The 14048-nt window shown below is 41.4% G+C and overlaps 1 protein-coding gene across 1 annotated transcript in view; it reads right to left on the minus strand.

Moving 5' to 3' along the window:
• The window catches only part of Lgr5 (leucine rich repeat containing G protein-coupled receptor 5), a 127505-nt gene that overhangs the window by 62401 nt on the left and 51056 nt on the right, over window positions 1-14048 (minus strand). Inside the window, exon 2 of the mRNA XM_057757861.1 lies at window positions 4203-4274. Coding sequence (XP_057613844.1) covers window positions 4203-4274 — 72 coding nt within the window. The remainder of the gene's footprint in view (window positions 1-4202; window positions 4275-14048) is intronic.

Below are 14048 nucleotides of genomic sequence, written 5' to 3' on the forward strand. Positions count from 1 at the left end.
CCTTCCCATTCCCCCACACAGAGCGACACAGGCATGGCCCACAGATGCATACCCAGCATAGATAGTCTACGTTCCCCTTCACTGAGTTAAAGGTATTCGATCGTGCAAAGTCCTGCCTGCACTTGGTGACCTTACGTAATGAGAAGAGCCCAGGTGAGCCGTGCACACATAGCTCCCGAGTCCTTTTCCCTTCTAAGCACAGCTCTGAAAAGTCACTGCGAATCTCAGCTGGGACCAGAGCCAAGCTCTTAGCTCTGAGGACCAACTTGTCTCTTCCGCTAGCCAGGATTGATACTTTCTATCTTTATGAGTTAAGAGGATGGAGTAGGAACATTTATAAGAAGAGCATTGACTGGTTGAAAGCTACCGTTTTTGCTTTAAGAGTATTATTCTTAAAATTTAATTTAATTTATTATTTTCATACAGGCATACATTTTATGTTAAGCATACCCCCCTCAAACCCTCTCTCTGATCATCCCTCCCCACTCCCCCTTGTCCCTTTTGTTCCTGTGGACAATTTTACTTCTGCCATCATTTTATATACATATGCTATGTATACATTCATGGTTGTTTGTGACTATTTAAAATCTAGGACCCCCAAATGAGAGAACATATTTGTCTCTCTGAGACTGGCTTAATTTGCTGAATATGATTATCTAAGGTTGTATCCATTTTCTTGTAAATGACATAATGTAAACAAAATGTAAACTTCCCTTTTCTTGGTGGCTACAAACCATGCCATTGTGTCCATTTGCACATTTTCCTTAGCCACCTCTCTCAGGTGTTGGCACCTGCATTGCTTCTGTTACATGACCATCATGAAAAGTCTGTTGCAAAATAACACGGATGTGCAACTATCCCTGTGTTACACTGACCTAAAATCTGTGGACGAATACCCAGAAGTGGTAGAATTGGGTCATATGCCAAATCTAGTTCTGCTTTTTAAGAAACATCTTTATTGGTGTTCACGGAGTGGACCGGTCCACCTGCGTATCAGCGGTGTGTAAGTGTTCCTTTCTGTCTGCATCCCCACCAGCATTTGCTGTTGCATTCCTTCCCTTTTTTGTTTTTTCTATTCTTAATTTTATTATTAAAACATTTTTTATTATTAAATGTTTTACTATTAAACATTTTTATTAAAAGCTTTTATTATTAAAAAACCTTTATTTTATTTTAATTTTGGGCGTGTATGTGTCTGTGTCGGGATGTGTGCATGTAAATGCAGGTGCCTGTGGAGGCCAGAGGAAGGTATTGGGTCCCCTGGAGCTGGAGTTATAGGTGGATACGGATGTACGTGTTGGGAACCAGACTTGTGTCTTTTGCAACAGCAGAATAAGTTCTCAACCCCTGAGTTATCTGCAGCCTTTGTTGCGCCTTTTTTTTATCTTAAAAACTTTAATGAAATTTGTTTCATACAATATATTTTGATCATGTTTAACCCTCCCCCAACTTTTCCTAGATTCTTCCCATCTACCTACTCATCTTTGTATACCCCGTCCTTGTGTGTGTGAGTGTGTGTGCATGTGCGTGTGTACTCATATGCTTGTGTGTGTACTCATATGCTTGTGTGTGTGTACTCATATGCTTGTGTGTGTGTACTCATATGCTTGTGTGTGTGTGTACTCATATGCTTGTGTGTGTGTACTCACATGCTTGCGTGTGTGTACTCATATGCTTGTATGTGTGTACTCATATGCTTGTGTGTGTGTACTCATATGCTTATATGTGTGTGTACTCATATGCTTGTATGTGTGTGTACTCATATGCTTGTGTGTGTGTACTCATATGCCTGTGTGTGTACTCATATGCTTGTGTGTGTTACGTGTGTGTACTCATATGCTTGTGTGTGTGTACTCATATGCTTGTGTGTTACTCATATGCTTGTGTGTGTGTGTACTTATATGTTTGTGTGTGTGTACTCATATGCTTGTGTCTGAAAGTCAGAGGACATTTTGGTGGAGTTGGTTCTCGTCTTCCACCATATGGGGGCTGGGGATTGGATTGGTGGCAAATGTTTTCCCCCACTGAACCATCTCATGGGGTTCAAGTCTTAACCTTAAATTCTGTCATTCAGTCAGCTCAGAAGATGACATTCCAGAAGAGACAAAGAGGGTGGAATAGTTCTTAAAGAGTCACCTTTAATTATGGAATTCTGTGGTTCTATGACCAAGGTATTTGACTGAGCCCGCAGAGAGATAAATATCCATAAAAAGCCGCATTTTAGAATGGTTCTTTTCTCTCCCTCTTCCCTTAGTTTGATTTTTATCCCCATCAATTATCTTTTGACAAACTGCCCTTGAAACAGAATTAACATTTACCTCAAGAAGAAAGAGGAGCTCTTTTGAATGAGCTAAGTCACCAGTGGGGAAGCTCTATTAAAAGTCCTTGGGGAGGTGAATTATTTATTGATTCAGTTTGTGTTCTAAAATTGAGGTATGTGTTGGGGAAGAAAGGAAGCATTGTGCCTTGTGATATTAAAAAGAGGAAACGATACATAATTCTTATCTTAGAAATATGAAGACACAGAGAGCTAAATTTGGCAACTTAATTGTACAGGGGAAGGAGAATCATACAGGGGAAGGAGAATCATACAGGGGAAGGAGAATCATACAGGGGAAGGAGAATCATACAGGGGAAGGAGAATCATACAGGGGAAGGAGAATCATACAGGGGAAGGAGAATCATACAGGGGAAGGAGAATCATACAGGGGAAGGAGAATCATACAGGGGAAGGAGAATAAGACAGTTGTAGTTAAGCAAATAGTTCCAATGTTTGAAATTTACTAACAGTAATCATTACAGGCATGTATATCTGCCATAACAGATAATGCTATTATATATAAGAAGTTCCTCTTAAGTGTTTCGCTTGGTCATTTTTCAACACTTTATCATTTATTATGCACAGGTCATGACTAGGACAGCCATGTTCTTAGCTTTTCTTTTGAAGGCTAAGCTGCAACCACGGAAGTGAACTTGCTAGAGCACAGAAAGGCTGAAAGAGGAGTCTGTATACAGACTGAATAGATTCTCTAAATGACAAAAGCCTTGCTATATGAATTAATATTTGGATTCCTCACACCACTTGACAACCAATTGGTTACATTCAACTCTTTCTAGCAATAAGAACACAATTGTTCTTTCAACTACAGCACCATCAAAAAGAAGTAGATAAAGCTCTAGCAATGGAAAATTCGGGAACGCTATCCTCTTGAAGAAATGATCAATGTTATACAACTTGGTTCTGACAGAACATTCCACCTCCCATGGTGGATCATGTGGGGCACCGAAGAGTCAAATTACTCCTCAAATTGGACCCCGGCTTCAGGGTTTATAAAGGACGTAGTTTCAAAAGGGGTCACTGCCGAAACAATCCCTTTAATCAACAGTCAGAGGATTTACCCAACTGATGGTGCCAAGCAGCCTTCGCAGGGACCACGATGGCACAGAGCTTCCATCACTCAACAGGGGAAGAGGATCAAATGAGTTTGTAAATGCAGATTTTTGGTTTATACAACTCTTTTTCATCTTCTGGAAAGTGATCGCTGGACTTAATCAAGTTCCTCTGGGTATCATTAACTAATTTTATCTTTCTCCTTAAAGATTTTTTTTTTAAATAGCGAGTTTAGAGGACTCCATTCTTAAGTTTTCTGACTTTTGTGTTTTCTCTGCTGAAGCCTTGAGGGCAGCTAAATTTAAAAGGAGGGAAATAGTAATTAAAAGTGATTAGGATAAGAAGTGTCGGCGCAATGCGGACTTAGTCCTCCCGGTCCCAAGCCGAACCAAGCAGCAGTTTTTGGTTTTCATTATAACTTTACTCGCTATTTTAATAAACATGAGCCAGTATTCAAACTTTTAATACCCTGCTGTTTAACTGTTTCCAGAGAGCCATCCAGCTCTTTTTTTTTTTTTTTTTTTTTTTTTTTTTAAAACAAAAGCCTTCGCTTTAAAAATTTTAATTTGTTTGGCTCAGTCTCACCTTAGAAAGTTGTAGCCTCATGGTAAACTCTTTTATAACTTGATTTCCAGAATCACAGCCGTTCTTCCCCCAGCCCCACCTCCTAAGTGTTTCCTCATGTGCCGCACTTGTTGGTGCTGACAGCTTCCCCAACTCGTTTCATCTGGTTCCCACAGCAAGTACGAGAGACAAATGCGGGAATGTGTTCAGCAGTGACTGGATGCAGCCAGACAGCAGCGGTACTTACAGCTCTTCTAGGAAGCGGAGGCTGTGGAGGAGACTTGGGGGCAGCTGACTGATGTTGTTCATACTGAGGTCCCTGGAGGGGGGGGGAAGACAGACAGCGTGTGAGGAGAGGGGTACGCCACTGCAAGGAGATCCAGCTGTTCGGTTCACACATTTAAAAGCGAGACAGTAAAATAAACTCGTTCCTCTGTTTGACAAATGAATGGTCATTTTCCATCTTAAATCTATAACCCGCCAATGTCAGGGCCTCCGTCTCGAATTAAATACTCCTGGAGGTGCTTTTATGGAACTCAAGATTACTTAGCCCATTCATGGGCATAGCTGTCATTCTTCACGTTTAAAACGCTGTCGAGTAGGACAGAAAAGGAAGCAGACGTAACTCAACTTTGCGTCTTGCTTTTCGCTGTGTGACAAAGAGCAACGTCCTCACCTGGCAACTCTAGAAGCCCCGTTTCCCTGGGATTTTAGGCACCTTGCAAAAACACATGTTTGGATTGAAAGGAACTTAAAACAAAGCAAGACAAAAAGCCTCGTCCCTCTTCAAACTTGCTCCTTTTGCAGCTTCTCAGACTGCATTAAGTAAGTGAAATGAACCATAAAACGAGGGTGTAAGGTGATCCTGTTCTGTCGCGCACTTCCTGCTGGGCCGCACAGTAGTTCCTGGTACAGGAAACAACGGGCCACTTTGGGCAGAACTCAATCAATTTTCGTGTTAAGTGAAAGTGTGTGTAATTAGATTTTATTCTGTTTTTTTTTTTTTATCTCTCTATTTCTTTACTGTTTCTCACATGTACAGCATCACTAGTTTAATCTATCTGTATCGCAGAAACCCAAAGGGTGACAGCGGGCAGTCTGTCACCAAGACCACCTCAGACTTCCTACAGTTGTTGCAGGTTTGGGTAGGAAGGGACCCGTTGCCCTATCCTGAGAACCAGTGTTGTCTTAACATCAGATCTGGATTCCCTACTTAAAGCTCATCTTAAGACTCTAACTTTCTTTACAATCTGAATTTTTCCTGTTGTGAAAATGCACACACCCATTGCAATTACTAGGGTGAGTAGATATTGATCATGAAGCTGTTTTATCAGATGCCAGCAATAACTCAGCGATGTTATAAAGTGAAGAGTTATTTTTAAATTAGCCTACATGGGGTTGGGGAGATAGCTCAGTGGACAAAGTATTGGTCATGTAAACATGAGGACGAGAGTTCAAATCCCCGGTACCCAAATGTAGAAGCCAGGCAGGTATGGCAGTCACTTCTAGAACTCTGGAGGCTTTGAGACAAGGGATACCCAGGGTAGACTGGCTAACTAGATAAGTTGGAATCAGGGATCTCAAGGTTTGCCAATATACCCTGCCTTAGCAGAATGAAGAGTGATGGAGGAAGATACCCAATGTCTCCACATATCAGGTCTCCACACATATGAGCACATATGTGCACATGCATACACATTTGCTTGTGCACATACATGTATGCCCCACATGTAAATACGCATACACATTCATGTACAGTACACACACTTATATATGCAAAAAAGGAGTAACAAGTATGTTTAAGGGAGACACAATGTTTTGCTAAATCTGAGAGTGTGGAAACTTTGGAACTACTGTTAATTCTGATATCTACTAGTGTACAACAATATAGCCAAATACGTGCTACATTTTCACTTTAAAACTAAACAATGACAAAAATGTAGAGTAAAGTATGTCTGTACTTTTTCTTTTTTTTGGAAAACTCAATGGGCCAAATTAAACACACAAAGGAATATATCACCAATAGACTAGACATGGCAGGAGAGACAATATCAGGGATTGGGGAAAAGGTTAAGAAAATACGACATGAAAATACCAGTGACAGAAAGAAAATCAAATATCTCCAAACTCTGGAATATAATTCTGAGACCAAACCTAAGAATCTACAGGACAGAAGGAGCTGAGGAGAAAATTAAAGAAACACTTACTCTTATAATGTTGTGATGAAACACCCACCCCAAGGCAGTTCATGCGTTTAATCTGGGACCTTCCTTACAGTTCCAGGATTACAGTTTACGACTGTCATGGCAGAGAGCATGGCAACAGGCAGACAGCTATGGTGCTGGAGCAGGAGCTTTCTTCATCCACAAACATGTGGCAGAGAGAGCTAACTGGCAAGAGTGTGGGCTTTTGAAACCTCAGAGGCCACCCCCAGTGACACACTTCTCCCAACAAGTCCATACCTCCTAATCCTTGCCAAACATATCTACCAACTGTGGACCAAGTATTTAAATACATGAGCCTATGGGGGCCATTCTCATTCAAACACCACAGCATTCTCTTACCTAGATAGGCAATTCCAATGGAAAAATCAATAAGGAAATGCCAGTTTTAGACTATACCATAGATCAAACAGACCTTGTAGATATTGATGTGGTTAATATGTCATCAAGAATGTGAATACAAGTTCTTTTCAGAAGTACAGGGAACTATGTCTAAAAATAGATTGCATTTTAGGGTACAAAACCTAAAATTATTTAATAAATTTTCCAAATCTAAAGAAAGAAGTGAACATCCAAATTTAAGTAGCATTTAGTACCTGTGCTCACTGGCTTTGTGACACAAGCTAGTCATCAGAGAGGAAGGAGCCTCAGTTGAGGAAATGTCTCCATGAGATCTAACTTTAAGTCATTTTCTCAATTAGTGATCAGTGCAGGAGAGCCCAGTCCACTGTGGGTGGTGCCATCCCTGGGCTGGTGGCTCTGGGTTCTACAAGAAAGTAGGCTGAGCAAGCCAGGGGAAGCAAGTCGGTTAAGAAGTGCCCCCCTCTATGGTCTCTGCATCTGCTCCTGCCTCCAGCCTCCTGTCTGCTGTGGAATAATCCCCTTGTACACTGTAAAGATTTGTTACTCGAGTTGGTTTAATAAAATGCTGATTGGCCAGTAGCCAGGCAGGAAGTGTAGGCGGGGTGACCAAACTAAGGATGATGGGAAAGAGAAGGGTGGGGTCAGGAATCACCAGCCAGACACAGAAGGAGGAGGAGATGAATGTGCCATGCTAATAAAGGTACTCCTACATAGCAGAGAATAAATAAGGAATATGTATTAAGCTCAAATATAAGATCTAGTTAGTAGTAAGCCTGAGCTAATTGGCCAAGAATTTATAAATAATATTAAGTCTCTGTATGGTAATTTGGAAGCAGTTACTAGGGCAGGAAACAGGCGATTTGGACAAGAAACTTCCATTTATACCTGCCCTGTTTGAGTTCCTGTCCTGATTTTCTTCAGTGAGGAGCAGCAACACGGAAGTATAAGCTGAATAAACCCTTTCCTCCTCAACTAATTTTTTGGTCATGGTGTTTGGTTGCAGCAATAGAAACCCCTACTAAGACAACCCAGGAGTGAGATATTGTAGTGACAGGCCTGACCATAGTTTTGGAAGGATTGTGGAAGGACTTTGGAACATTAGGCTAAAAAAGCCATGGAGTATTGAGAGCTCAGTGGACTGTTCTGTGAGCTTGGAAGATAGGAATGTTGAGAGCAGTACAGAAGATGAAGGCCTGGCTTGTGAAGTTTCAGAGGGAAGACCAAAGGCTCTGTTAGCATCATTTTCTATCTTGATCTAAGCTTCTGTGGTTCTGGCTAGCTGGGGCTGAAGAATCAGCTGTGATTAACAAGATCCCAGAACCATTAAAGCGCAACCTTTGCTTTACTGGGCCAATTGATGCTGCTCAGCTGGAGCTGAGAATTTAGAGGTGATCAAGGAGAGATCAGTAAGCTGGGCATGCCTTTAATCCCAGCACATGGGAAGCAGGTAGGTGAATCTCTGTGAGTTTGAGGCCAGCCTGGTCTACACAGCAAGCTCTAGGACAGTAGGGTGTCATGCTGAGAAACCTTGTCTCTAAACAAAACAAAAAGCCAAAACAACAACAATAAAAAAGAGAAGGCCAGTACCACTGACATGTCTCCTGCGAGTCAGTACCTAGAAGCTGGGTTCCAGAGGTGGCCAAGGTTGTGTGTGTCTTGTGCTGGCAGCCTGACTTGGTCATGTGTAAGAGTTCACTCGGGTGGTATGGATTTTGAAGGCATGAAAGGGTTATGGGGAGTAGCTGAGGCTTGGACCTGGGAGAGTCCAGGAGAGAACATTAGTGAAGGTACAGTGTCAGGAGCAGTTGAAGACCCAGAAATGAAGGGATCATGAAGAGAAGTTGAGGCTTGGCACCAAGAAGAGAGCCTAAGACTATTGGTGAAAGTGTAGCCCAGTTGTAGCAGAGGCCCCAGCAGTTTTAGAGATGCCAGTTCAAAGAGCATATCAGAACTATCGCAACTTTACATCCATTAGTGTTGTTTACAAAACTGGGAACTCCAAGATTTGGTGCAAATATAAAAATTAATTTTTTTTTATCTTCTTGATATACTGTTGAGCATTTACGTGAAACTCAGAGACACAGACAGAGACAGAGACAGAGATACAGAGAGAGTGAGCGCTCAAGTAAATAACCTAATGATGCAATTCGGGATTTTTAAAAAAATAAGGACAAGCTAAACCCAAATGCATAAGTAGGAAGAAACAGTAAAGATTGGGATGAAAACTAATAAAATAGGAACTAAAGGAGCAATCCAATTAATCAAAGCAAGTTTTTTTTCCCCCCAAATCAGTGATAAACTCTTAGCTAAACTAACTAAAAGAGAAACAGAGAAGAAACAAATTAGCACTCTAATCAGAGTGGATATTGCAAAAAAAAAAAAAAATTCCCATGAAATTCAGAGAACCATTAGGGAATGCTTTGAAAATGTATTCTTAAGAACTGGGAAATCTAGAAAAAAAATGGGTAAATTCCTAGACACATCTGACTTATAAAATTAAGAAGATACTAATAATTTAAATAGATTTACAACAATCAGTGGAATTGACGCAATAATAAAATTATCCTCACAAAGAAAAACTTAGGACCAGATGTATTCACTATTGAATTGTATCAAATACTCCTACTGCTCCATAAAAGAGAAATGGGTGGAATACTTACTCTAGACAGCTGTGTTATCCTGACCCCAAACCAGATAAGGATGAAACAAAAAGAAAACTATAGACCAATTTCCCTGATGAATATACATTTAAACCATAATGTTTAGGCGGAAGCCCTACTGGCATCCATATTCCCCAAAATGTTGGGATGTTGGGGATCTACAGCTTGGGGCCCCATTCCGCGCTCAGGTCTTACTCCTCCTGTTCCAAGCCCTGCCCTCTCAAAAAGTCCACCAAGCAGCAGCCCCTGCCCTCAGAAAGTCCACCAAGGGTTAGCTCCTCCCCTGGGGGCTGCTCAAGACCACACCTATAGGCTACCTAAGACCTGGCTGCCATATTTGCTATGAGTTCTCTCCCACCCTCCTGAGCAGAGTGATTGCTCTGTTCATTAAACCTGGATTTATTAATTTTGTTTGATTGACTTATTACATCAGTGGACATTCAGTAACCAGGGACTCAAAACTTGTCACATAGCAATGAAAACCTTGAAATTGTTTTCAAGAATATAGTAAGATTCTACACTATGACAAAGTGGGTTTCATTCGAGGGATGAAAAGTTGGTTTTCCATATATAAACCAATAAGTTAGTTCTGCACATAGGCTGAGGACAAAAAACATATGATCATTTCATGGCCAAAAAGATCTTCAACAATGTTCAACATCTCTTACCAATAAGCCTTGAAGCATCTCGGAATAGAGGGAATGCAGCTGTGCATCATAAAGGTCTATGCACAATTAACCTAAAGCCAGTGTTACATTAAGTGGGAAGAACCTGAAAACATGTCTCCAAATTCACAAGGGTGCCCACTCTCGCTGCTCATATTCAACAGTGCTTAAAGTGTCATCTAGGTCAACACAGGAGCAAGAAAGGAAAGCATTAAAAGTAGGAAAAGAAGTCAACGTATCCCCATTTACAGATAATATAATCTTGTTCCTAAAAGACCTTAATGAATCCACCAGAAATCTTTTATATCTTATTAACAATTTTTACAGTGTAATAAGATACAAAACCAACACACAGAAACCAGGAGCCCATTTACACAGCACTAATGAAGTTATTAAGAAAAAAGAAAAGAAACAATTGTATTTATAATAATGTCAAACAATAAACAAAGAACAACAAAAAAGGTCCACAGAAATAAACTCAGTCAGTGACAGCCGTCTAAATTTTGACTAAGGTGAAAATATAAATTTGGAGAAAAAAGGGACAGTCTTGTGAACAAATGGGCTGGGAAAACTAGATCCTCACTGGTAAAAGAATCAAACTCGACCTCTGTCTCTTGCCCTGCATAAAAGTTAATTCAGAATGGCTCCGAGGTTTAAATGTAGAACCTCAAACTTTGAAACCGATGAAGGAAAACACAGAACACACTTCAAAACATGGGCATAGGCAAAAGCTTTCCGAAAAGTAACTCTTAACAGTGCAGAAATTAATACCAAAACTTGACGATGGGATTACATGAAATTAAAAAGCTCTTGTCTTGCAAAGGAAACAATCAATAGAGTTAAAGAGACAACCTACAGAATGGGAAAAATTCTTTGTCGTGTGTGTGTGTGTGTATACGTGCATGTGCACATGTGTGCAAGTTAATATCTAAAGCATACAAAGAATTGTGAAAGTTAAAATACAACTATTTGAATCAACTGACAACTGGGGAAATGAGCTGAGAAGGACAGTTCCCAAAAGAAGAAATACAAGTAACAAATGAATATTTGAAAAAGTGTTCAATAGCCTTAGTTATCAAGAAAAAGCAAATTAATACTACATTAACTCAGAAGAGAAAACAGGAAAGTAAGAGCTGGAGGGTAGAAGGAGCGCTATAAAATGCTGTCTTTTGGACAGGACATGGCCACCGTGCTCCTAAGCTCACTGCAACGATGCTAACTGACACGGGACTCACATGCTAGCTATCAGGCCCGCAATATCAGCAACATCTAGCAGACAGCACTAACTCAAAGGAAAAACTGGAGAGGACATGAAACATGGAGGAGGATCTGTTTCAGGGCTGGCACCTTGGAGAATGGGAAGGAGGCGGTGGGGTGGATTGACTCAAGATGTATTGCTCACATACACGTTACTGTCAAAGGGTAAATAAAAGATCGCCTATTAAGAACACGGATTGAAGACTCTACCTCCCCTTAGTCGAAATGGGCATCAAGAAAACAAATGCCCACATGAAGAAAAGAGGGGCCTTTATGTATGGTGGACGGCAATGTCAACAGGCGCAGACACTACGGAAGTTAGCACGGAAGTTCTTCACCATAAGACCCAGCATTCCCACTTCCAAGTATATACCCAAAGGACCTCACATCCACAAACCACAGAGCCCCCTGAAGATCTGTTTGCGGTAAGAAACGGAATCAGCTTAGATGTCTCTCAGATGAGTGAATTGAAGAAATGTGGGACACGCACGCAGTGAGATTTTACTCAGCCGTAGAGAAAAGAGAAATCATGGCGTTCAACTGGAGAATGTTATGTTCAACAGAATAACCAGTTTAGGAAAAAAATACCACAAGTTTCTCTCATATGTCTATTGGATGTAAGTTTATAGATATGCATATATGTATGTACATGCGCGCGCACGTGTGTGTGTGTGCGCGCACGTGCGTGCATGCGCATATGCAGCACAGGCCATCATGAGAGGGGAGGAGATTTTAAGGTGTGTGGGGGTAGTGGAATACATGGGACCTGAAAGCAGATGTGGGGAGAGGCAGGTGGTCAGCAAGGGGGCGTTGCAGAGGATGGGGGAGGGAAGCAATAGGAGCAATTCAAAATGGCACGCATGTATACATATGGCAGAGTGAATATGTTACCTTGCTTGCTGACTTAAAAAACAAGAGCTCTTCCTCTGTGGTCACCGTGGAAAAGGACGAATGGCTTGGCAAATGTGGTTTGGCCCAGAGCCGAGGGCCTGAGGAGGAACCTTTCTTTGCAGGACCCAGCCTGCATCAACAGCAAAATAGGATGCGTGGGAAGGCTCTGACTCCCGACTCAGAGCATCTGGGGGCTTCTGAACTCTTTGAGAGTTAAGCGCTTCAGACTCTTTAGATCTGCTTTAACCTATGTTCTTGTCTCCATTTCTGAATTAGTTTTCTCTTACACGGTTTTTCACCACTCGAGAAACCATTCAACAGACCCTCACGTTTCTGACACAAACTTCCGTCTTTCAAAGTTAATTCTCTATTTCTCGGCCAGTTCTTGGATGCTTGAAGGGTCAAATCCATGCTCCTGTTGAACCATGTGGCTCCTATCACCTGGTTCACTGTCTACCGGATGCTCTGAATTCCTTATCTCTCATCCTTTTCTTCAGTCTCCTAGCAAAACCCCATCTCTGGAAAAAACACCAGAATTTGTTTTCTCTGTGATTATTCCAGGGTACTGAGCCCTACGAGGAAAGATAAACCCACAAATATACAGAGCAGTGTGTATAAACTACTGGTCTTTGGGAGTTTCCAACTGCGCTACACAATCCTGTGTTTTGTTACTGCCCAGCTCTCTCCTCTGGGAACCGTTTCTCACTTTACGAGTTGCTGCACACCTCTTAATCAACAACCTCTTGCGTCGTGCCCTGGGGATATCTTCCCTCTTACTTCATGGAAATAACTAGAATTCTTCGGACCACCAAGGATGAAATAGGCCAAATTCTAATTCTCCTTTGTCTCCTGCTACTGCCGCCATACTTCCCTCCTTGCTTGCCTTTCCTTAAGAGTCTCACATACTTAGTGTGCTACACACAGAGACACTTTACACTATAAATGGAAGGTTTGCAACCCCCACCCCAAGGCAGTTAAACCCCTAATCTTCAAGGATAGTACTTATAGATGGGGCATTTTGGAGGTAATCGGGGCATGAAGGTGGTGTCCTCCTTATGGGGTTGATGTCCCGATGAGAACATCCCTCAGTGGTCTCTGTTGCTTACCATGTGAGGAATGGTGACCATCTCAGAACTGAGGAAATCTCAATCAACAAGTCCTGGATCTTGGATTTCCTACCGTCTACAGTTGGGAGAAATAAACATTTGCTGATAAAGCCATCTCTTCTATCATGAATTGGTGTAGCAGCTAGAGCTAAGACCCTCCAGGAACATTTCAATGTTATGTGTTTGTAGCATCATCTTCTCTTTCACTGTGTGAGCCTGGGCAGGTCTCTTCCATTGTTACAATGGAAGAACAGTGGGGTCTTGTCATCTCTTGGGAACACCACTCTTGGTTTCTGGTTTGTGGTTGCAGCCTGACTCTCATTCCATCTATAGTCCAGAGGCTGCGGTCACCCATCCCTCCCACGGAGTGAGTGAAACTGTCCTTGCCAACGACTGGCCATCTCCATATCAAATTTCATAAGCATGTGACTCATTGGATCTCTTGCACGAGATATGCCCTTAATGAAAGCACCATTATTTTTGAAGCCAGCAATCTCTTAGTATTTTCCCCGTGTGTCTGGGAACTCATTTGTGAAATTTTCTTCTACCTACTGTGTAAATGTCACTCTTTTCTGGAGTTTTTACCCTTAGCAAATACTCTATCCAGTATCCTCTCCCTCTCTTTCATTCTGTGAATGTGTATGTTCATGTGTGTGTGTGTGTATGTGTGCATATGGAGGTCAGAGACTGAGATCAGTTGTTTTCCACATTATTTTTTTGAGACAAGGTCTCTCATTGAACCAGAAGCTCACTAATTTGGCTATACTGGAATATTTAATGTGTAAAGATGTTTTATCTTTTTTTATGCTGCCTTTGTTAATGATGCAAAGATGTGCTGCATTTGTTTATACTGTATTTGTATAATTATGTAAAGATTTGTTTATATTTCACCTTGCCTCTCTAAGGTACCTGAGGTCTAATAAAAAGTT

The sequence above is a fragment of the Chionomys nivalis genome, chromosome 25, assembly GCF_950005125.1.
Source record: "Chionomys nivalis chromosome 25, mChiNiv1.1, whole genome shotgun sequence".
Lineage (NCBI taxonomy): Eukaryota > Metazoa > Chordata > Mammalia > Rodentia > Cricetidae > Chionomys > Chionomys nivalis.